A 21440-nucleotide genomic window follows, 5' to 3' on the forward strand; every position below is an offset into this window, starting at 1 on the left:
AATCACGATTAACACTCACAAAAACGTCGAATAACTCTGATACATCTTTATTGTATTTTTGTCCATCGAAAAATAAAGCATGAAAGTATTTTTTTTAATGACAGAAAACAGGAATTTGGGCCGCCGTGTGGTCTTGGAAAATGGTACGCAATGGTCTTAATTTCTTGCACTCTTCCACAAAATTCCCCCTTCATGTAGTTATTCAATTCTCTCTAGAAACGTATTTCTATATATTCTATATATATTCTATAAATTCTATATACTCTTAAAGGCAGCGTAAACAAGATCATGATAAATCTCTATAATTTGTCTCCCTCATGCCGTCCCGAGTTCTTCTGCAAATTACCTTGTCCTTAAACCTTAAGTTTTAAATCTTTGTTTCTCATTGTATAAATATTTGCCACTTGGACAAGCTAGCATATTTGGCTCTCGATATGCATATGATTGAGGGCGCTTCTTCCTCATCCAAATAATACCATTGTGCTAAATTATTGAGGAAAATAACTATTATAATTAAAATATAACTTTTCGCACTGTTCCAGTATCTACCTTCCTCGGTGAACGACAAAGTATATCTAAACACACTCCTCACGTCAAAGTCAATAATCTAAGGGATTCTAGTGGAAATATTCCAATTGAAGTCACTCACGTGCTTTTCGCTTTTTCTTCGGGGAAACATTGACATAATAGGCAGAGATTCGATATCTCCTCAAATCGCCTAAATACGAGACGCTGTAAATAAACGCTTAGCTTTACAGTCATGTTTACAACGCAGTGCTCCAAACGAGTTTGGAATTTTAAAGATACAAGTAATTTTTTTTCTCCCTCCCTGCTGATTTTAAGATGGCTTAAGTCTGAAGAAGGGTCTCGACCCGAAACGTCACCAATTCCTTCTCTCTCGAGATGCTGCCTGACCTGCTGAGTTACTCCAGCATTTTGTGAAATAAATACCTTAAGATGGTTTAATGTCGGCCTAATATAAAATGCAACAGTTCTTCTTTGCAAACGTCGGGGAATACCTGCAAGGTATGTTGGCAAATACTGGCTATAACATACTCATTGTGGCGAGCAGAGTCCAACTGGTTGCAAAGCGGCCACAAACTCCCTATCATTGCTACTGGGAGGGGGGGATTGATACTTTCTTTTGATACTTTTTTTTGATACACGCCGCGTTCTGGCCAATCGGGGCGCTCCGCTCGGTCCCGCCCGCCATTGTGACGTCACCGCCCGAGCCTCTCACGTCCTTGCGTGATGACGCGACGTAGCGAGAGAGGGGGGGGCGTGGGTGGGAGAAGGGGGAGGGGAAGACCCAACGTGCAGTTAACCCCAAATATTTGTTGTCAGGCATCCCGACAGTTTGCTCCTGATCTTTCACCGCAGTTTTAACACTTATGGTTGTTGGAATCGCTCTTTTATTCCCGTTCTGCATGGTGGATATTATCTTTAACTCACCTTTCCTCGGAAGTATGGGGGATCATTGCAAAAGTAAGTAGAAAATGCTTGCAGAAAAAAAGACAATTGGGCTGCATTTATTCAATTTGCTTCTATTTTATTCCTCAATCACAAAAATAAATAAATATATATATATATATATAAACAAGTGTTAGCGCGCCCTTGTGCTGTCTAATTGCATGTTGCAATTGCTTGCTTCAATTGATTGTTTAGATGCAACTCCAGATTGAGATAAAGTGCAAATTTGTTGCCAAGTTAATTTTCAGTGAATGTTTTCTGCTGTCAGGGAAGCATGGAATAGCCCTGTGCGTAGGGTGTGGAAGTCAGATCCACGACCAGTACATCCTTCGTGTTTCCCCGGATCTTGAGTGGCACGCCGCGTGCCTCAAGTGCGCTGAGTGCAGTCAATACTTGGATGAAAGTTGCACTTGCTTCGTGAAAGACGGCAAGACTTACTGCAAAAGGGATTACATTCGGTGAGGAACAAAACAAAAAGATGACCTTTTAATCCACAAAAAAAAAAGCAAAGCACGAAATAAAGGGGGAAAAGCAAGCTTTTCAAAGCATGCCCGCGAAAATAAAACTAAACGAGATGCCTAAGATGACATTGCAACAGTTGGAATAGATAGGACCTGTTCAGAATTCCGCAGAACCCTTCGATCTGCCGCACACGCAGTCTACATTAATGCCAACAATATAAGCCATTGCAGTTTCACGGACTGGGTCGACGCATTTTGATCTTGCTGAATAATTACTGGCATATAATGGTTAAGGATTTTTGTTTAAATTAACAGCCACTGTAGCAGGTTAGGTTGTAAATTTGTTTATTTGCAATAACATAATAAAGGAATTATAATGTTTTTCTGTGTGTCCCCCATTGAAATTGAAATGTCTTATTTCTCCCCCCTCCCCTCCTATTGTAGGCTGTTTGGGACAAAATGCGCCAAGTGCAATCTGACTTTTAGTAAGAATGATTTAGTAATGCGGGCCCGGAACCGGGCCTATCACATCGAGTGTTTCTGCTGTGTGGCGTGCAGCCGGCAGCTCATTCCCGGCGATGAGTTCGCTCTCAGAGACGATGAGCTGTTCTGCCGGGCCGATCACGATGTGGTGGAAAGGGGATCGGCCGGGAGAGACTCTCTCAGTCCTGAGCCGACCAGCAGGTCCCTCCAGATGGCAGGTAAAAAAAAAAATCATCTCCAGACAGATTGCATGACCTACAGCATAAATCTAATAAGCACATTTTTCAATTAGCAAAGAGGGATGTGGAGATCTCGGAAAGTGTTTGAAGCTTTTGCACAATTCTTTGCTACAAATAAACCCATTTAATCTACTCACTCCCTATTCTTTAATTGTTTTTTGGTTTTGTACGTAAGTTAAGGTATTTGATATCGAGCACGAACCGTTTGTGTCAAATTAAAATCTTCCATTCTAATATTACCTGTAACCCTTCTTAAATGCGATTAAAATAAACACATTTAAAGGAATCTTTACAATAGCATCATCAGCGGGAAAATTGACCAAACGGCTGGAAATTAGAGTGTAAGAAGAGGAATAAAAATCTATAATTGCAAACATAAAATATTTAATAAAAATATATCGGCTTTGTTTAATTAATTTAAGGCAGCACCAATCCGAACAAAAAGTTAAACCGAGGCGGGAAGTGATCTGGATTCTCTCAATGTGTATTCTATCAACACATTTTGCAAATAATTATAAGCGAATTACACAAACCTTAAACGGATCAGTACCGAGTGGATTTACAAACAAACCCAGATTCAATAAATATCCAAATACTTAATTTATGCCGGATTCTCTTATGATTCGGGTTAGTTGAAGAGGTGTTTAAATTCATGGTTCATAGCAACAAAATTCGAAGTTAATGGCGAATGTATTTCAGTCTATTAATATATATGTATAATATACTGATTCTGGGCAAACTAATATATTGGGCACAGTTTATCTGCAGTTCATTCAGGCTGATTTCTTTACAATTTAAAATGTGTGCACGGAGATTGATCAGGCTTGTTATGCAATAATCGAGATGAGAATGGATGTGTTCGTGTGAAATAAATTGTGAAGGGGAACAGTAAGTTTGGACTAGATTTTGGAGTTATTTGCCCTTCTAATAGAACGGGTAGATGGAAGCTAAATTATCGGATTTAGACTATCTGAAGTAAAACCTTTACGCGGTGCATATTAGTGTGTGTGGGTTGGGTAGGACGTTCAAGTTGGCAAGACCGAGTCTCATCAGGGTGGATATATTGCTTTGTATAGAGGTCTTATCCGTGTGTGTGTGAATGTGCCTCATGATTTTGACCCGTTCCTTGCAGCAGAACCCATTGCGGTTCGCCAGCCACCACTGCGGTCCCACGTTCACAAACAGCAGGAAAAGACAACCAGGATACGGACGGTGTTGAACGAGAAACAACTCCACACGTTACGGACCTGCTACGGGGCCAACCCGCGACCGGACGCCCTGATGAAGGAGCAGCTGGTAGAAATGACTAACCTGAGCCCCAGGGTCATTCGTGTCTGGTTTCAAAACAAACGTTGCAAGGATAAAAAGAAAACCATTCTTATGAAACAGATACAACAGCAGCAACACAATGACAAAACCGTGAGTGAATGGCGCCACAAATAAACGAGAGAATTCTACTTTAAACGCTGAGTTAAAATGAAACTTATTGAGGGACTGTGTGTTTGTTACTAAAGAAATATACTTATACACTAAAAAAAATATTTATACTTACTTGGGTTCATATTTATTGGATTCAGAGTACTATTTAGATATATGCTGTGCTGCTATTAAGTAAGAAATTTAATTGTTCCGTTTTGGGACATAAGACAATAAAATATTCTTGACTCTACTAGGTTCCAAGTCGCTCAACGCCCTGTGTACAAGGAACATAGTCCCAGGCGCAGTAGAAATCACAGTCTCAATTAAAAGGAGCTCAAAACAAAAGTTCCATTGAACCACACGGTCTAACGTTTTAAGTTTTTTTTCTCCAAAAGAAAACGTTTCAAATTAATGTAAATATCAAGGAAAGCTTAGCAAATCTGAAGTGATTGGAAGGTAAATACTAAGCGGAAACTGGGTTAACTGGATATTTAAACAAAATGTTACATTTCTTAATCTAATAAAGAAAACTAGTTCCTGTTTAAAAAAAATAATAATTCCACAACCGCAGCGGAAGGTCACTTGTTTATTGAAAGAGATTTTTTTTTTAAAGGGGAGACAAAACTAGACGGAGACACATTGGGCCCCAAGTAGAAAGTTAATGACATTTCATCACTGTGGACTGTGCAGAGAGAGTGTGGGGACAAAAGACTGGGGGGAAGGGGGGGGGGGGGGGGGGGGAAGAAATAGAATTTCTGTGAGTCCATCACAGATTTCTTTACAGTTCGTGGATTGCGTTTAGTAATCTCAACACCTTGCGGCGGAGATTACATTCGGTGCATGCGGTTAGTTTAGAATTAAAATCAGCAGGGAAATTCAAGCAATCTTTAGCAGAGCTTGTTCACTTATTAGCGGGGGAAAGGGGCAGAAACAAAGATGTCGTTCTAGTTAAGACTTGAACGAAGTAATCTGCTGAAGTAATACTTGATTCGTTCGGTCCTTGCTGCAAATATATTTTGTTATTTTTTAATAATTGAGCAAAATGACGCATCTGGAGGCAAATGAGGCAGCAATTTAGCGAACGGCAAGAGAGATTGAGCCAGGAATCAGCTTTACCCGAAGCTAATGCAGTAACAGGAAATATCTCGGGGACTCAAATATGTGATCTGATCAGATGGAGCCCGGGAGAAAGGCGTTCTCTCTCCCTCTCCTTCTCTCTCTCCCTCTCCTTCTCCCCCTCTCTCTCTCTCTTTCTCCCTCCCTCCCACTCTCTCCCTCTCTTGTCTTGCTTATAATCCATTAAAAGGAGCGGCGTGCGTTTAGTGTAGTTTTATTGGGAATAAACAGTCTATTTAGACCGGCGCCACACAGAGCAGAAAAGGTCCACGATTGCTAGTTATCCTCCCTTCAACACGCTGTGTTATGTCACACCATCGCTTCTCCCTATCAGTCTGGAGAACGGCCATCCTGAATGAGCTGCTAAATATATTTTCAGGTTTTATGGAATAATATTCAGCGCCTGTGAGCTCGGTTCTGTTTATATTGCAACAATAACATATAACAATAACAGTCTGATACTGCAGTGTTACTGATGACCTCTGTATCTAGAATCAAACGTCTCCAATCTTACCAGTAAATCAAATACCTTATACCTGTTCAATGAATGTTATTTATCAGACTAGAGAGCGGTCCTGAACTACTGTCTACCCCATTGGTGACCCTCGGACTATCTTTGATTGGATTTACTGGCTTTTTCATGCACAAGACGTTATTCCCTTTATCATGTATCTGTACACTGGATGGCTCAATTGTAATCGTGTGTAGTCTTTCCACTGACTGGTTAGCATGCAACATAAGCTTTTCCCTGTACCTCAGTACACGTGACAATAAACTAACCTCAAACTCAGATCATGAGATGATTATATTGTAATTTTTTTTAAAAAGATTGTTGTATAATGCCAGAAGGATGTTTAAAGATTGTACAACAAGCCTGTGATGTTGTTCAAAGCATCCAATTTTTTTTAATACGCTCGGGCGAAATAGTTTAATTCACAAATATGTAAAGGCAATAAATAGTCCCATCAAGAGGAGGATGAATCTGGAGACTTTTTATTTTAGTCTTAGTGAAAGGATAGCTGTTTGGTAACAACCTTGATCGGACTTTGTTGGCTTTACCTTGCAGTAAATGTTACTCCCTTATCATATATCTTTACACAGTAAATGGCTCGATTTTAATCAAGTAAATCATGTATTGTCTTTCTGCTGATGGGATAGCATGCAACAAAAGGTTTTCACTGTACCTCAGTGCACGTGACAATAAACTAAACCCAACAATGTCTTGAGATCTTCCCGTCCCTCTTGATGTGGAGGGGAGAGTTTGTGGCAAGGAGAGTCACAGTTGCCCTTGTCTTCCCACAGAGCCTGCAGGGGTTGACCGGGACACCAATGGTCGCCTCCAGCCCCATCCGTCACGACGGCTCCATGCAAGGCAATGCCGTGGAGGTCCAGTCGTACCAGCCACCTTGGAAAGCACTCAGCGAGTTTGCACTCCAGAGCGACCTGGACCAGCCAGCCTTCCAGCAACTGGTGAGTGTGGGCCCAAGCTGCAAGAAGGGAGGGGAAGGCCCAGTAATGCAAACCAGCTGAGGTTCTAGCTACAGCTAGGGGGCTTGGTAAACACCACATATATACCATGTGTTATGTATGCACAACATGAGTGGCAGATACAGCATAAAATATCTTCAGGATATGTTCCTGTAAGGCAGGGGTTCCCAACCTTTCTCGTCCCGTCTACCATTAGCAACTTTTCGAAAGTAAATTTACCCCCCACCCTGTTTTGTTCAGTGATTTGAATTTACAATTCTACCATAAGAAAGCAACCGATGGTTTGAAGAAGGGTCTCGACCCAAAACGTCACCCATTCCTTCTCTCCCGAGATGCTGCCCGACCTGCTGAGTTACTCCAGCACTTTGTGAATAAATACCTTCGATTTGTACCAACATCTGCAGTTATTTTCTTATAAAGCAACCGACAATGGGGAAATTTAAAAATACTGTTTTTAACATTATTATTTTAAGTTCAAATAACAAGAATAATAGAACATAACAATGTTATTTCACTTATTTATGAACAACTAATGATGAACAGTATACCAGAACCAAACACAGTCAGTCAATGAGAACATATCAAACATTTCTACCTCTAAACTACATTTTTTTTTTTGGAATTATAATTGGGAAAAAATCAACAAATTTACCTCCTGGGTAGGCAAAATTTACCCCCAGGTTGGGAACCCTTGCTGTAAGGTATGAATGTGCGGCACGGTGGCGCAGTGGTAGAGTTGTTGCCTTACAGCGAATGCAGCGCCGGAGATTCAGGTTCGATCCCGACTACGGGCGCCGTCTGTACGGAGTTTGTACGTTCTCCCCGTGACCGGCGTGGGTTTTCTCCGAGATCTTCGGTTTCCTCCCACACTCCAAAGACTTACAGGTATGTAGGATAATTGGCCTGGCAAATGTAAAAATTGTCCCTGGTGTGTAGTGTTAATGTGCGGGGATCGCTGGGCGGCGCGGACCCGGCGGGGGGAGGGCGAAGGGCCTGTTTCTGCGCTGTATCTCTAAATCTAAAAAAAAAAACTTTTAAAAAAGAGAGAAAAAGAACGGGTGGTCTTGTCTATCGATCTGCATTTATAAAGCGTGTGTCAAATATATTTAGACTTATTATCAGATGAGATTCTAATATTTATGACAGAATACAATTTGTTTTCTGTACTTGTAGATCCTTACTAGAGCCATCATCATCTATAACTGGGTGAATGTAAAGCCTTAAAATGGGCCGGCTTCACTGGACACCCAGCTTAAAATTAACACGTCTGCTTTGAGAAGGAACAATATCTCCACATAGTCGCTGTCTGTATCCTGTCCTGTTTTATTCTAGGGCTAGTGGGAACTGATGTAAACCCCGAGTAGCCTAATTTCTATTTCTTTTACACAAAGGTGTGGTGGGTGCCTGGATCGCGCTGCAGGGGGGTGGTGGTTGGGGCAGATGCAATAGTGGCATTTAATGGCCGTTTTTGACAAGCACATGGACGTGCAGAGACTTGGAAGGAAATGGGTTCTGTGCAGGTTGATAAGAGGTGGCTTCATGTTCAGCAAGGGCATGGTGGGTCGAAGGGCCTGTTCTTGTCTTGTATTGTGATATGTTCTATTTGCTCTTGGTATCAATGGAGCTATTATTTGGAGGTAACTCTGTGAAGATGGAATATTCTAGTGCAGGGTGTGGGGAAACACGGTGTAGATTTGCTGAGGGTAGTCCCTGGTCTCCAACACCATGCCAAGTTGCCAGGCACTGGTGTCTTCAATGATCTTAAACATTGGTTCCTTCTGACATTATCACATCGTGGACATTTATATATACACCGATCAGCCAAAACATTATGACCTGTTGAGCCAAAACATTATGACCACCTGCCTAATATGCTGTTGGTCCTCCGTGTGCAGCCCCATACGCAGCAGGGTGCGATGCACTGTGTATTGTGACACATTCCTCCCGTGACCACCATTAAAATTTTCTGTGACTTGTGCCACAGTCGACCTTCTGTCGGTTCGGACCAGATGGGATAGTCTTCGTTGCCCTCGCGCATCAATGAGCTTTGGGTGCCCAACATCCTGTCGCCGGTTTGTGGTTTGACCCTCCTCAGACCACTGTCGGAAGGTACTCACCACTGCTGACCGGGAGCACCCCACAAGCCTTGCCGTTTCAGAAATGCTCTGACCCAGTCGTCTGGCCATAACAATTTGGCTCTTGTCAAAGTCTCTCATGTCTTTACTCCTGCCCATTTCTCCTGCATCCAAAATCTCAACTTCAAGAACTGACTGTTCACTTGCTGCCTAATATATCCCACCCCTCGGCAGGTGCCATTGTAACAAGATAATCAATGTTATTCACTTCGCCTGTCAGTGGTCATAATGTTTTGGCTGATCGGTGTATATATGCAGCTAATAGTATTCACCTCAGCACGCACTGCCCTGGAATAATTAATTAAGAGTAGCCACATATACAGAAGCACCAGACTATGTCCACGCACTCTCGATACACTGGGCAGAAAGGTTCACACCCAGTGCTCATCCGATCCAATCCAAGCTCTGCCTCATTTGGACAACATGGTGTGGTGGGGTTTGGAGGATATGCAATGTAGATTTTAGATTTAGATTTAGAGATACAGCACAGAAACAGGCCCTTCAGCCCACCGGGTCCGCGCCGCCCAGCGATCCCCGCACATTAACACTATCCTACACACACTAGGGGCAATTTTTACATTTGCCCAGCCAATTAACCTACAAACCTGTACGTCTTTGGAGTGTGGGAGGAAACCGAAGATCTCGGAGAAAACCCACGGGGAGAACGTACAAACTCCGTACAGTACAGCACCCGTAGTCAGGATCGAACCTGAGTCTCCGGCGCTGCATTCGCTGTAAGGCAGCAACTCTACCACTGCGCCACCATGCCGCCTATGTAATACCTATCATTACTGTGCCTGTGGACATAGAGTCATAGAGTGATCCAGCGTGGGAACAGGCTCTTCGGCCCAACTTGCCCACGTCGGCCAACATGTCCCAGCTACACTAGTCCCGCATTTGATCCATATCCCTCCAAACCAGTCCTATCCATGTACCTGTGTAACTGACATACTAACCAGGGACTCAATATGATGCATTCACACCTGTCTGACCAATCCCTCCCCATCACTATCACAGCTCAGAAACTATTAAAATGTTATAAGCAGTAAATTCAATCATATTCCTTGTCTTTTAGTCCTAATTTTCCAGCAGTCAGTAGCCACAACTACCCAATTCGGCAGATGTAGACACAAAGTACTGATGTAACTCAGCAGGTCCTTCTTCAGGGTCCCGAACGGAAACGTCACCCATCCTTTTTCTCCAGAGATGCTGCCTGACTCGCTGAGTTACTCCAGCACTTTGCGTCTATCTTTGATATAAACCCCTCATCTGCAGTACTTTGTTTCTATGCATTTCAGTAAATTGTTTTGATAATAGATTGTTAGGAGATGTAGGATTTAAATGGGTACTACTTGGAACCTTCATATTAGAAAAATTTACAGTATTTAAATATAATATCTGAAAATGTATGGTCATTATCTGTCTGTAGCCCATTCACAAAAAAAATATATATATATATGTGTGCACAGTTAATAATTAGACATTTTATGCAGTGTATACAGAGGTTATGATGTATGTAATTATGTTCATGCTTTTCGTTGTATCTGTAAAATATTCTCTCTCTCTCTCTTTCTGTCTCTCTCTCTCACTCCCTCCCTCTCTCTCTCTCTCTCTCTCTCTCTCTCTCTCTCTCTCTCTGTCTCTCTCTCTCTCTGTCTCTCTCTGTCTCTCTCTCTGTCTCTCTCTCTCTCTCTCTCTCTCTAGATAGATAGATAGATAGATAGATAGATAGATAGATAGATAGATAGATAGATAGATAGATAGATAGATAGATAGATAGATAGATAGATAGATAGAGAGAGAGATGGGGTGGGAGAAAGAACGCGCGAGAGAGGCAGAGAAACATAGAGAAAGAGAGGGAGAGTGAGAGGGAGGGCGAGAGAGCGAGAGAGATAGAGAGGGAGGGAGAGAGAGAGAGAGAGAGGGAATGGGCAATGTTTAGGGTCTGGTCTGAAGAAGGGTCTCGACCCGAAGCATCACCCATTCCATCTCTCCAGAGATGCTGCCTGTCCCACTGCGTAACTCCAGCATTTTGTGTCTATCTTTGGTATTTCCAAATATATTTGGGATGTGTCTTCATATAGAACATAGCACAGTGCAGGAACAGGCCCTTCTGCCCACAATGTCAGTGCAAAACATGATGCCAAGACAAACTAATCTCATCTGCTGACATATGATCCATATCCCGTTCATTCCTTGCTCTACGATCAGACAGAAAGCTTTACAACATCTTCAAATGAAAGTTCAGAGAAAAGTGCAACAAATCCCAATCATAGCATCCATCAATGTGGGAGGTGCTGCATTAGTGTCTGGTCAACTTCATGGGCTTGTAGATAACCTTTCCCACGGCTACACCATGTTTTTCTTCACCATCAGTATCAAGGATTCTATCGTTGTATGTCTTCCCTACAATCAGGGTGGCGCAGTGGTAGAGTTGCTGCCTTATAGTGCCAGAGATCCGGGTTCAGTCCTGACAACGCGTGCTTGTCTGTATTGAGTTTGTACGTTCTCCCTGTGACCTGCGTGGTGTTTCTCCGGTTTTTCACCCATACTCCAAGAACGTACAGGTTTGTAGGTTAATTAGCTTGGTATAATTGTAAATTGTCCCTTGTGTGTGCAGGATAGCGTTTGTGTGCGGGGATCGCTGGTCACCGCGGACTTGGTGGGCCGAAGGGCCTGTTTCCTCACTGTATCTCAAAAACTAAAACTAAATTAGACTCAACAACACTCCATTGAAAACAGTCAACCACTGTGGTTGACTAGGGATCATTACAGAGAGACAAATGTTGCTCTCAGCAAAATATCCCAATGGCCACATTGGAAAAACATCCTCGAGTTCCCACTGATTAACAGAAGGGACATGGAAGAAAAGCAAATTTACCTTTAGGACTCAGATGCTGATCTGTGAGGTTTCAGCATCGTGCTGCTAGGCAGTGAAATAGGGACTACGTACGGATGCCAAGAATGAAGTTTAACAACCTTCATCCTCGCTGTCTGCAGCACAATCTTGGCATCTCAAGGAAGGAAAAGCTTCCAACGTAATAGACCTCTCAGAAACAAAAACGTAAATCATCCCAGCATTAATAAAGCAAAATAAATTGTGTAATGCTGCACAGGATGAAAGATGACCTCATCCCCTACTCTGCTCCACAGAGAGTCGTGCCCCAATGTTGGAAGACCACTTGGGTGTCCAAACCTCCAACTTACCAAAAGAGATATGAAAGCCCTAAATGTTGATTCCAAGTTAGACACTGCAGTTGATGCGGGAAGGGATGGTGACATTGACTGAGGCTGGGATAAGCCACCAAGATCAGTTGGGAGGCACGGTGGCACAGCGGTAGAGTTGCTGCCTTACAGTGAATGCAGCACCAGAGACCAGTATTCGATCCCGAATATGGGCGCTGTCTGTACGGAGTTCGTACGTCCCCCCCCGTGACCTGCGTGGGTTTTCTCCAAGATCTTCGGTTTCCTCCCACACTCCAAAGACGTACAGGTATGTAGGTTCATTGGCTGGGCAAATGTAAAAATTGTCCCTAGTGTGTGTAGGATAGTGTTAATATGCGAGGATCGCTGGTCAGCGCAGACCCGGTGGGCCGAAGGGCCTGTTTTTGCGCTGTATCTCTACAACTAAACACTAATCAGTGCTTCTAATAGCTCCATAGTACAAACCAGCACCATAGGCATGGCTGTAGACTGATATATCACCCAACATAATTCGCCAAAGACACCTCCAGCTACGGCATGTGGTAGACCCCGTAAAAGGCAAAGCAGTGGCTTATTTATTCATCCAATGGAATTTAGTGCATGAAGCCAATTGAAGAAAGCCTAACAACATCCATCCACTCCAGGAGATGGAAGGGTATCAACCAACCCATCACCTACGTGTAGGATTTGTGATCGGCACAGATCAGGTTTTTAGTTCAGTTTAGCGATACAGCACGGAAACAGGCCCTTCGGCCCACCGTGTCCGCGCCGACCAGCGATCACCCGTTCATACTCGTTCTACCGTACCCTCCCTCGTCCACTCCCTACACACTAGGGGTAATTTGCAGAGGTCCAATCAACCTGGAAAGCTGCAGGTCTTCGTGATGTGGGAGGAAACCGGAGCGCCTGGAGGAAACCCAACGGGTCACAGGGAGAACGTGCAAACTCCACACAGACAATGCACTCGAGGTCAGGATCGAACCTGGGTCTCCGGTGCTGTGAGACAGCAACTCTACCCGCTGCACCACTGTCAGGTGCAATGTTAATTGTAGTATATTTCTGCATCCATATATTTATATACAGGATACACTGACCACATCCATGAACAATAGTGGAACTGGCAATATACACCAATCAACCAAAACATTATGACCACTGACAGGCGAAGTGAATAACATTGATTATCTTGTTACAATGGCACCTGTCAAGGGGTGGGATATATTAGGCAGCAAGTGAACAGTCAGTTCTTGAAGTTGATGTGTTGGATGCAGGAGAAATGGGCAGGAGTGAAGACCTGAGCAACTTTGACAAGGGCCAAATTGTTATGGCCAGACGACTGGGTCAGAGCATCTCTGAAACGGCAAGGCTTGTGGGGTGCTCCCGGTCAGCAGTGGTGAGTACCGACCGACAGTGGTCCGAGGAGGGACAAACCACAAACAGGGTGTTGGGCACCCAAGGCTCATCGATGAGCGAGGGCAACGAAGGCTATCCCGTCTGGTCCGATCCGACAGAAGGTCGACTGTGGCACAAGTCACAAAATATTTTAATTGGTCATGGGAGGAATGTGTCACAATACACAGTGCATCGCACCCTGCTGTGTATGGGGCTGCACACGGAGGACCAACAGCATATTAGGCAGATGGTCACAATGTTTTGGCTCATCAGGTCATAATGTTTTGGCTGATCGGTGTAAATCTGTATACAATACGTAGTATGAAGAATGTGCAGTGTATATTTGTATGCTATCTGGACATCAGCCATATCCCAGTACAATATATTTCTGAATGGTGCCTGGTTGTAAACATGTACAAGCAAATAGACTTGCATTTATAAACTCTGTGTCATGTCAGTGGAACCTCCTAAAGTCAAGGAATTGCTTCTGGCATTGTTGTTGTAAGAAAGCCAGTCTGTGTTTCGGTTGCCTTGGGCATTGACCAAGACACAGGATGAAGTAGGAAAGAACTGCAGATGCTGGTTTAAGTTGAAGGTAGGCACAAAATGCTGGAGTAACTCAGCGGGACAGGCAGCATCTCTGGAGAGAAGGAATGGGTGACGTTTCGGGTCGAGAAGTCATTGAGTCTGAAGAAGGGTCTCGACCCGAAACATTACCCATTCCTTCTCTCCAGGGATGCTGCCTGACCCGCTGAGTTACACCAGCATTTTGTGTCTACATAGGATGAAGTCCTATGTTCTTTTACGCTCATGGAAAGTGCCTCAGAATAGGAACTCACCGAAAGTATGTTGGTGCAGCACCTCCTCACTGATGTGTCAACCTGAACAATAGGTTGAATTCTGTAGCAACAAGGAGGCTCACATTAAATGGGTGGCCACGGTGGCGCAGCGGTAGAGTTGCTGCCTTACAGCGCTTGCAGCACCGGAGACCCGGGTTCCATCCCGACTACGGGCGCTGTCTGTACGGAGTTTGTACATTCTCCCCGTGACCTGCGTGGGTTTTCTCCGAGATCTTCGGTTTCCTCCCACACTCCCCAAAGACGTACAGGTTTGTAGGTTAATTGGCTTGGTGTAAGTGTAAATTGTCCCTCATGTGTGTAGGATAGTGTCAATGTGCGGGGGAAGTTGTGTAGGAAAATAACTGCAGATGCTGGTACGAATCGAAGGTATCACAAAATGCTGGAGTAACTCAGCAGGTCAGGCAGCATCTAGGAGAGAGGGAATGGGTGACGTTTCGGGTCGAGACCCTTCTTCAGTCTGACGGTCGAGACCCTTCCTTAATGTGTGGGGATCGCTGGTCAGTGCGGACTCGGTGGGCGGAAGGGCCTGTTTCCGCGCTGTATCTCTAAACTAAACTAAAAATGGTGAGCGTGTAACGATGTCCAGCAAGAGGCACACGAGCAAGTAAATGCAGATTTTGTTGAGATATACAGCTACTGAAAATCTTTACTGTGAACCCTTGTGTTACTTTAGGGCTAGTACTGCAAATTAACCCTGAGCGAATGCACAGATCAGGAACAAAGATTGAGTTACGGAATAAATATTTGCTCTTACAGAATTGACATGTGGCAAAAAGAAAAACATAGAAACATAGAAAATAGGTGCAGGAGTAGGCCATTCGGCCCTTCGAGCCTGCACCGCCATTCAATATGATCATGGCTGATCATCCAACTCAGTATCCCGTACCTGCCTTCTCTCCATACCCCCTGATCCCTTTAGCCACAAGGGCCACATCTAACTCCCTCTTAAATATAGCCAATGAACTGGCCTCAACTACCTTCTGTGGCAGAGAATTCCACAGATTCACCACTCTCTGTGTGGAAAAAAAACTTTCTCATCTCGGTCCTAAAAGACTTCCCCCTTATCCTTAAACTGTGACCCCTTGTTCTGGACTTCCCCAACATCGGGAATAATCTTCCTGCATCTAGCCTGTCCAACCCCTTAAGAATTTTGTAAGTTTCTATAAGATCCCCCCTCAATCTTCTAAATCAAACGAAATCAAACACAAAATGCAAAAGGAATAACAATTTTCTCAATTTTGGTCAAGGGTTTGAGAGACGGAAAAGCATGATACGGGCTCTTTTCCAGGAGTGCAACCCTTCTGTAACACGTGTGTGTAGAATTAGAGAGTTACATTGCATGGAATCAGACCCTTTGACCCAACTCGGCCATGCTGACCCAGATGCCCAGTTTAAGCTAGTCCCATTGGCCTGCGTTTGGCCCATATCCCTCCCGCTGGACTTTAGAAGATTGAGGGGGGATCTTATAGAAACTTACAAAATTCTTAAGGGGTTGGACAGGCTAGATGCAGAAGATTGTTCCCGATGTTGGGGAAGTCCAGAACAAGGGGTCACAATTTAAGGATAAGGGGGAAGTCTTTTAGGACCGAGATGAGAACGTTTTTTTTTTCACACAGAGAGCGGTGAATCTGTGGAATTCTCTGCCACAGAAGGTAGTTGAGGCTAGTTCATTGACTATATTTAAGAGGGAGTTAGATGTGGCCCTTGTGGCTAAAGGGATCAGGGGGTATGGAGAGAAGGCAGGTACGGGATACTGAGTTGGATGATCAGCCATGATCATATTGAATGGCGGTGCAGGCTCGAAGGGCCAAATGGCCTACTCCTGCACCTATATTCTATGTTTCTATGTTTCTAATTCTTTCCTCTCCATGTACCTTTTAATTGTTGTTATTGTACCTGCCTCAACGACCTCCTCTGGCAGCTCGCTCTATATACCCATGTGTGAAAATGTTGCCCATTGGGTTCCTATTAAGTGTGTACTATATAACACATCAATCCACTGGCACTCACCATTGCAGCCTGGTGGACAATGTGATGTCTCTGTACATGCCTGATGAATGTACACCAATAACACACAAACATAGTTGCCCATTCAACTATCCCATGAATTCAATGGTAAATCTTCACCAAACAACCTTTCTGGCCCTGAAAATTAATGCTTAAAGTCATCTGATTTTTAATTTTAATTAGATATTTAAAAATAAAGAAATGGCACCCCTGGCCTCTGTAAATTGCCCCTAGTTTAGTTTAATTTAGTCAAGTCAAGTCAAGTCAATTTTATCTGTATAGCACATTTAAAAACAACCCACGTTGACCAAAGTGCTGTACATCAGTTCAGGTACTAAGAAACGAACATACAATGGCACACAAACATAACAGCACATACATAAACAGTTCACAGCGCCCCCTCAGAGGGCCTCAAATGCTAGGGAGTAGAAATAGGTTTTGAGTCTGGACTTAAAGGAGTCGATGGAGGGGGCAGTTCTGATGGGGAGAGGGATGCTGTTCCACAGTCTCGGAGCTGCAACCGCAAAAGCGCGGTCACCACTGAGCTTAAGCCTAGACCGCGGGATAGTCAGTAGCCCCAAGTCGGCCGACCTGAGGGACCTGGAGATAGAGTGGTGGGTTAGAAGATTTTTGATATAGGGAGGGGGCAAGCATTTAAATTTAAATCTAAATTTAGTTTAGAGATACAGCGCGGAAAAAGGCCCTTCGGCCCACCGAGTCTACGCCGACCAGCGATCCCTGCGCACTAACACTATCCTGCCTACTCCGAGAACAATTTACAATTTTACCAAGCCAAATCGCCTACAAACCTGTATGTCTTTGGAGTGTGGGAGGAAACTGGAGCGCCCGGAAAAAACCCATGCAGGTCACGGGGAGAACGTACAAACCTCGTAAAGAGACCTCCCGTAGGCAGGGTCGAATCTGGGTCTCTGGCGCTGTAAGGCAGCAGCTCGACCGCTAGGCCACTATGTTGCCAAAGTGTATGAAAAGTGTGATGACAGGCTCTGTCTAAACTCATCCAACTCTTACCAATGTCTTCCATTACATGATGTGATTGAAAGTGGATTGTAAACATGGTACACATTCTGCACACTGTTTAGTGTGAATGGGTGATCAATGGTCGACATGGACTCGCTGGGCAGAAGGACCTGTTTCCATGCTGTATCTCGAAACTAAACTTTTTTTGTTGTTTTTTTCCTACCTCTCACATTTATCTTTACATCAAATAAACCAATCCTTCATTCACTCTGTTTCCCTCCATTTGGTCAGACATTGAATCCATTCCTGTCCGGGCTATGTAATTGTTTTCCAGTCTGATTGTTTACGTGCTTTCTAAGTCGTTCCTTCTAACTCCTTGGGTCCCACATGTTCTGTAGAGAGAGCACTGGGGTTAGCTGAGGGGAACTATTCTGAGCGCCCACAGCAAGTGTAATAAATAGTGTGTAAAATATGTACATTGTTTATAATCCAATTTCAATCACATCATGTAATGGAAGACATTAGTAAGAGTTGGATGAGTTTAGACGGAGTCTTTCTCCATTTAGGATGGAGTTTTTGTTTAGTTTTTAGAGATGGAAACAGGCCCTTTGGCCCACCGATTTCACCCCGACCATTAATCACTGCAGTTTTCTGTTATCCCACTTTCTCATCCACTCCCGTACACACGAGGGGCAAATTTACAGTGGCCAATTAACCTACGTCTTTAAGATGTGGGAAGAAACTGGAGAACCCGGAGAAAAACCAAGTGGTCACAGGGAGAATGTGGGAACTCCACACACGGTCACCACCCGATGTCAGGGTCGAACCCGGGTCTCTGGCGCTGTCAGGCAGCGGCCCGACCTGCTGCGCCACTGTGTTGAGTTTAGATGGAGGCTTCCTTCATTACAATGGAGTGTGTCTTTCCCCCAACATTCCTGTCCCAGACCTTCCCTTCAGTGTTTGAGATCGAGTGAAGCAGTCAGAAAGTAGAAAATGAAAATATCTAAACTGGTCACGAGGAGGTGATAAATCTAGTTGTGGAAAGTGGGGAATCGGGGGGCGAGAGGCTTCACCGAGAGCAAACACATTCTCAGGTGAAAGCTACTGCACATGCCTTGAGCTTGGAGATTGGCCACTAGATTTTTAATTAAGGATCCAGTACTAAAGCCTATTAACTATTTATCCGTTCTCAGACGCGGCTTTCTTTATACTTAACATTGAAGGATGAAGGCTATTAAAATAAGCTTTAAATAATACTTTTAGTAGCTTAGCTAATGCAGAGTTCTTGAGTATTTCCCACCTCTCTGTGTATTTGTTTTATTTAATCGAGTGGTTGCAATTGATTTTGGAAACGTAACAGATGATGCAGTGTTTATTGTCCAATTTAGAGCCTGTTCACTCCAGGTGTGCCAGCAGGTTTTACTATCTGGCTTAAAGCGTGTTAAGTGTATAATTTGTGAAACCCGAATGACTCTCATAAAACAAGGGGAAGTGGTCAGTTAACAGGGATTTTAATATTCCATGGCTTCTTTGTTGAATTACCTGTGAACAGTCTGGATTTTAACAGCGCCTGTACGCTTTTTATGATTTACAAGCCACATGCTCCCAAAAAAAACAGGGTGATCTTATAGCGAGGAGTGTGTATAAGATCATGAGGGGAGTAGGTAGGGTGAATGCACGGTGGCGCAGCGGTAGAGTTGCTGCCTTACAGCGAACGCAGCGCCGGAGACCCGGGTTCGATCCCGACTACGGGTGCTGTCTGTACGGAGTTTGTACGTTCTCCCTGTGACCTGCGTGGGTTTTCTCCGAGATCTTCGGTTTCTTCCCACACTCCAAATGCGTACAGGTTTGTAGCTTAATTGGCTTGGTAAATGTAAAAATTGTCCCTAGTGGGTGTAGGATAGTGTTAGTGTGCGGGGATCGCTGGTCGGCGCGGACCTGGTGGGCCGAAAGGGCCTGTTTCCACGCTGTATCTCACCTAAACGAAACTAAACTAAAATGTACAGTCTTTTTCCCAGAGTCGGGGAATCAAGAACCAGAAGACTTAGGTTTAAGGCGAGGGGGGGGGAAATGCAATTGGAACTTGAGGAGCAACATTTTCACTCAGGGTGTGGTGGGTGTATGGAACGAGCTGCCAGAGGAGGACTCAGAGCGGGAAAAGCTGGGTGGGTCAGGCGACATTGCCTATCCGTGTTCTCCTGAGATGCTGCTTGACCTGCTGAGTTACTCCAGCACATTTGTCAACTAGCATGCTTGGGAGCACCACTGGAGAGAAGGAATGGGTGACGTTTCAGGTCAAGACCCTTCTTCAGCTTTTTGTGTCCATCTTCGGTTTAAACCAGCATCTGCAGTTCCTTCTTGCACATCTTAGTTGCTTGTCTCTGTATACCAGAGGAGGTAGTTGAGGCAGGGACTATAGCAACATGGAAACTTATTTGGACACTTAAGGTTTAAAGGGAATTTTTTAGGAAGGAACTACACCGAAGATAGACACAAGGCTTGTATACACTGGAATTTAGAAGGATGAGAGGAGATCTTATCGAAACGTATAAGATTATTAAGGGGTTGGGCACGTTAGAAGCAGGAAACATGTTCCCAATGTTCGGGGAGTCCAGAACAAGGGGCCACAGTTTAAGAATAAGGGGTAGGCCATTTAGAACTGAGATGAGGAAAAACTTTTTCAGTCAGAGAGTTGCGAATCTGTGGAATTCTCTGCCTCAGAAGGCAGTGGGGGCCAATTCTCTGAATGCATTAAAGAGAGAGCTAGATTAAGGATAATGGAGTCAGGGGGTATGGGGAGAAGGCAGGAACGGGGTACTGATTGAGAATGATCAGCCATGATCACATTGAATGGCGGTGCTGGCTCGAAGGGCCGAATGGCCTCCTCCTGCACCTATTGTCTGTTGTCTAAGATGCTGGAGTAACTCAGCAGGACAGGCAGCATCTCTGGAGAGAAGGAATGGGTGACGTTTCGGGTCGAGACGCTTCTTGGAGGGACATGGGTCAAACGCGGGGCTAATGGGATTAATTGAGATGGGGGCGATTTGGAAGAGTTGAGCCGAAGAGCGTTTCTCTGCCGTCTCTGACTCTGTGACTTTGCGGTTTCCGCAGGTATCTTTCTCGGAATCGGGTTCTTTGCCGAACTCGTCTGGAAGTGATGTGACTTCTCTGTCCTCCCAGTTACCGGACACCCCTAACAGCATGGTGCCCAGCCCGGTGGAGACGTGAGGATCGAGTCGCCCACCCAGGGGCTTCGGCTGCCCGCATGTTCCCAAATACCCCGCACGATCAGAGCGAATCTCCGGGCAACAGAACGACCGCTCCCCGCTCTGGAGTTTTCTACACGCACATCTCTATCCAGGAGGCTCGCAAAAGACTGCCAAACGAAACAACAAGAAGTAAAAAACGCACATGGATTTTTGTTCTTTAAAAAAACTGCCACACAGAACTAACTCTCGCTCAACCCACGAGTTGTAAATATTTTACATCGAAGCCAAATTAGGTTTTTAGGACTCAAGGAAAAAAAAACGGTGAAAAAAAGAGGAGAGGTGTCTTATGTTCGCTTCATCCGACGGGCGAGAAGAGTAAAAGGGTTGTTGTTTGTGTTTGTTTATACTGGCGCACAAGACTGTTGGGAATCCTCGCCTCTCGACCGCGGATTGAGAAGTTTCGCATCTCGTCCGACGTTGTGTTAACGCCGCGCCGAGTCTCACCGTCTCCCCTCTCCTGGCCCTCCACCCAATCCTATCCCACCCCTTTTGAGTTTCCAATCCCTCTCTCACTCCGCCCATCCCTAGAGGGTGAGAGAGTGAGGGAGAGAGAGAGACCCGACCCCCCCGACCCTTCTCCTCTCCTGACACCTTCACCTTGATTAAAACAGCATGACTGGGAAAAAAAAGAATATAATTGTCGATTCCCCTCCCCGCCCATAAGTTGTAGAGTATATATGTACTGATGTCAACGAAGGTGAAACCAAACCAATTCCACCCCCCTCCCCCTCCCTTAATGGAGTAAGTTATTGCTATTTATTGTACGAAACGCAATTGAAACTGGGATTAAAATATTTGATCTTAATAAAGAAAATAATTGCCAACTGTGCAGGTTATGGGCTGTGTAGAACGAGCGCGGTTTGCAAACCCCACTTTATAACAGCGGGGAGGATAGACTCAAAGTGCTGGAGTAACTCCG

At 44.5% G+C, this 21440-nt stretch overlaps 1 protein-coding gene across 2 annotated transcripts; it reads left to right on the top strand.

Moving 5' to 3' along the window:
• The first annotated feature begins 1391 nt into the window (after positions 1-1391).
• On the top strand, positions 1392-20480 carry isl2a (ISL LIM homeobox 2a). Of its 2 annotated transcripts, none has more exons than XM_078429846.1 (6): positions 1392-1485; positions 1739-1928; positions 2376-2632; positions 3786-4072; positions 6491-6658; positions 20364-20480. In XM_078429846.1, exons 1-6 carry the CDS (start codon positions 1392-1394, stop codon positions 20478-20480), a joined length of 1113 nt encoding a protein of 370 aa, XP_078285972.1. The 2 variants fall into 2 exon arrangements, with proteins under 2 accessions (XP_078285972.1, XP_078285973.1); XM_078429847.1 differs by having other exon boundaries at positions 1404-1485; positions 3789-4072.
• Positions 20481-21440: the final 960 nt, after the last annotated feature.

This window comes from Rhinoraja longicauda, chromosome 38, assembly GCF_053455715.1.
Source record: "Rhinoraja longicauda isolate Sanriku21f chromosome 38, sRhiLon1.1, whole genome shotgun sequence".
Classification (NCBI taxonomy): domain Eukaryota; kingdom Metazoa; phylum Chordata; class Chondrichthyes; order Rajiformes; family Arhynchobatidae; genus Rhinoraja; species Rhinoraja longicauda.

Coding starts and splice junctions, on each gene's coding strand:
- isl2a (XM_078429846.1), top strand. CDS start 1,392: ATGGTTGTTGGAATCGCTCTTTTATTCCCGTTCTGCATGGTGGATATT. Junction 1,486..1,738: donor TATGGGGGATCATTGCAAAA/GTAAGTAGAAAA, acceptor TTCTGCTGTCAG/GGAAGCATGGAATAGCCCTG. Junction 4,073..6,490: donor AGCAACACAATGACAAAACC/GTGAGTGAATGG, acceptor GTCTTCCCACAG/AGCCTGCAGGGGTTGACCGG.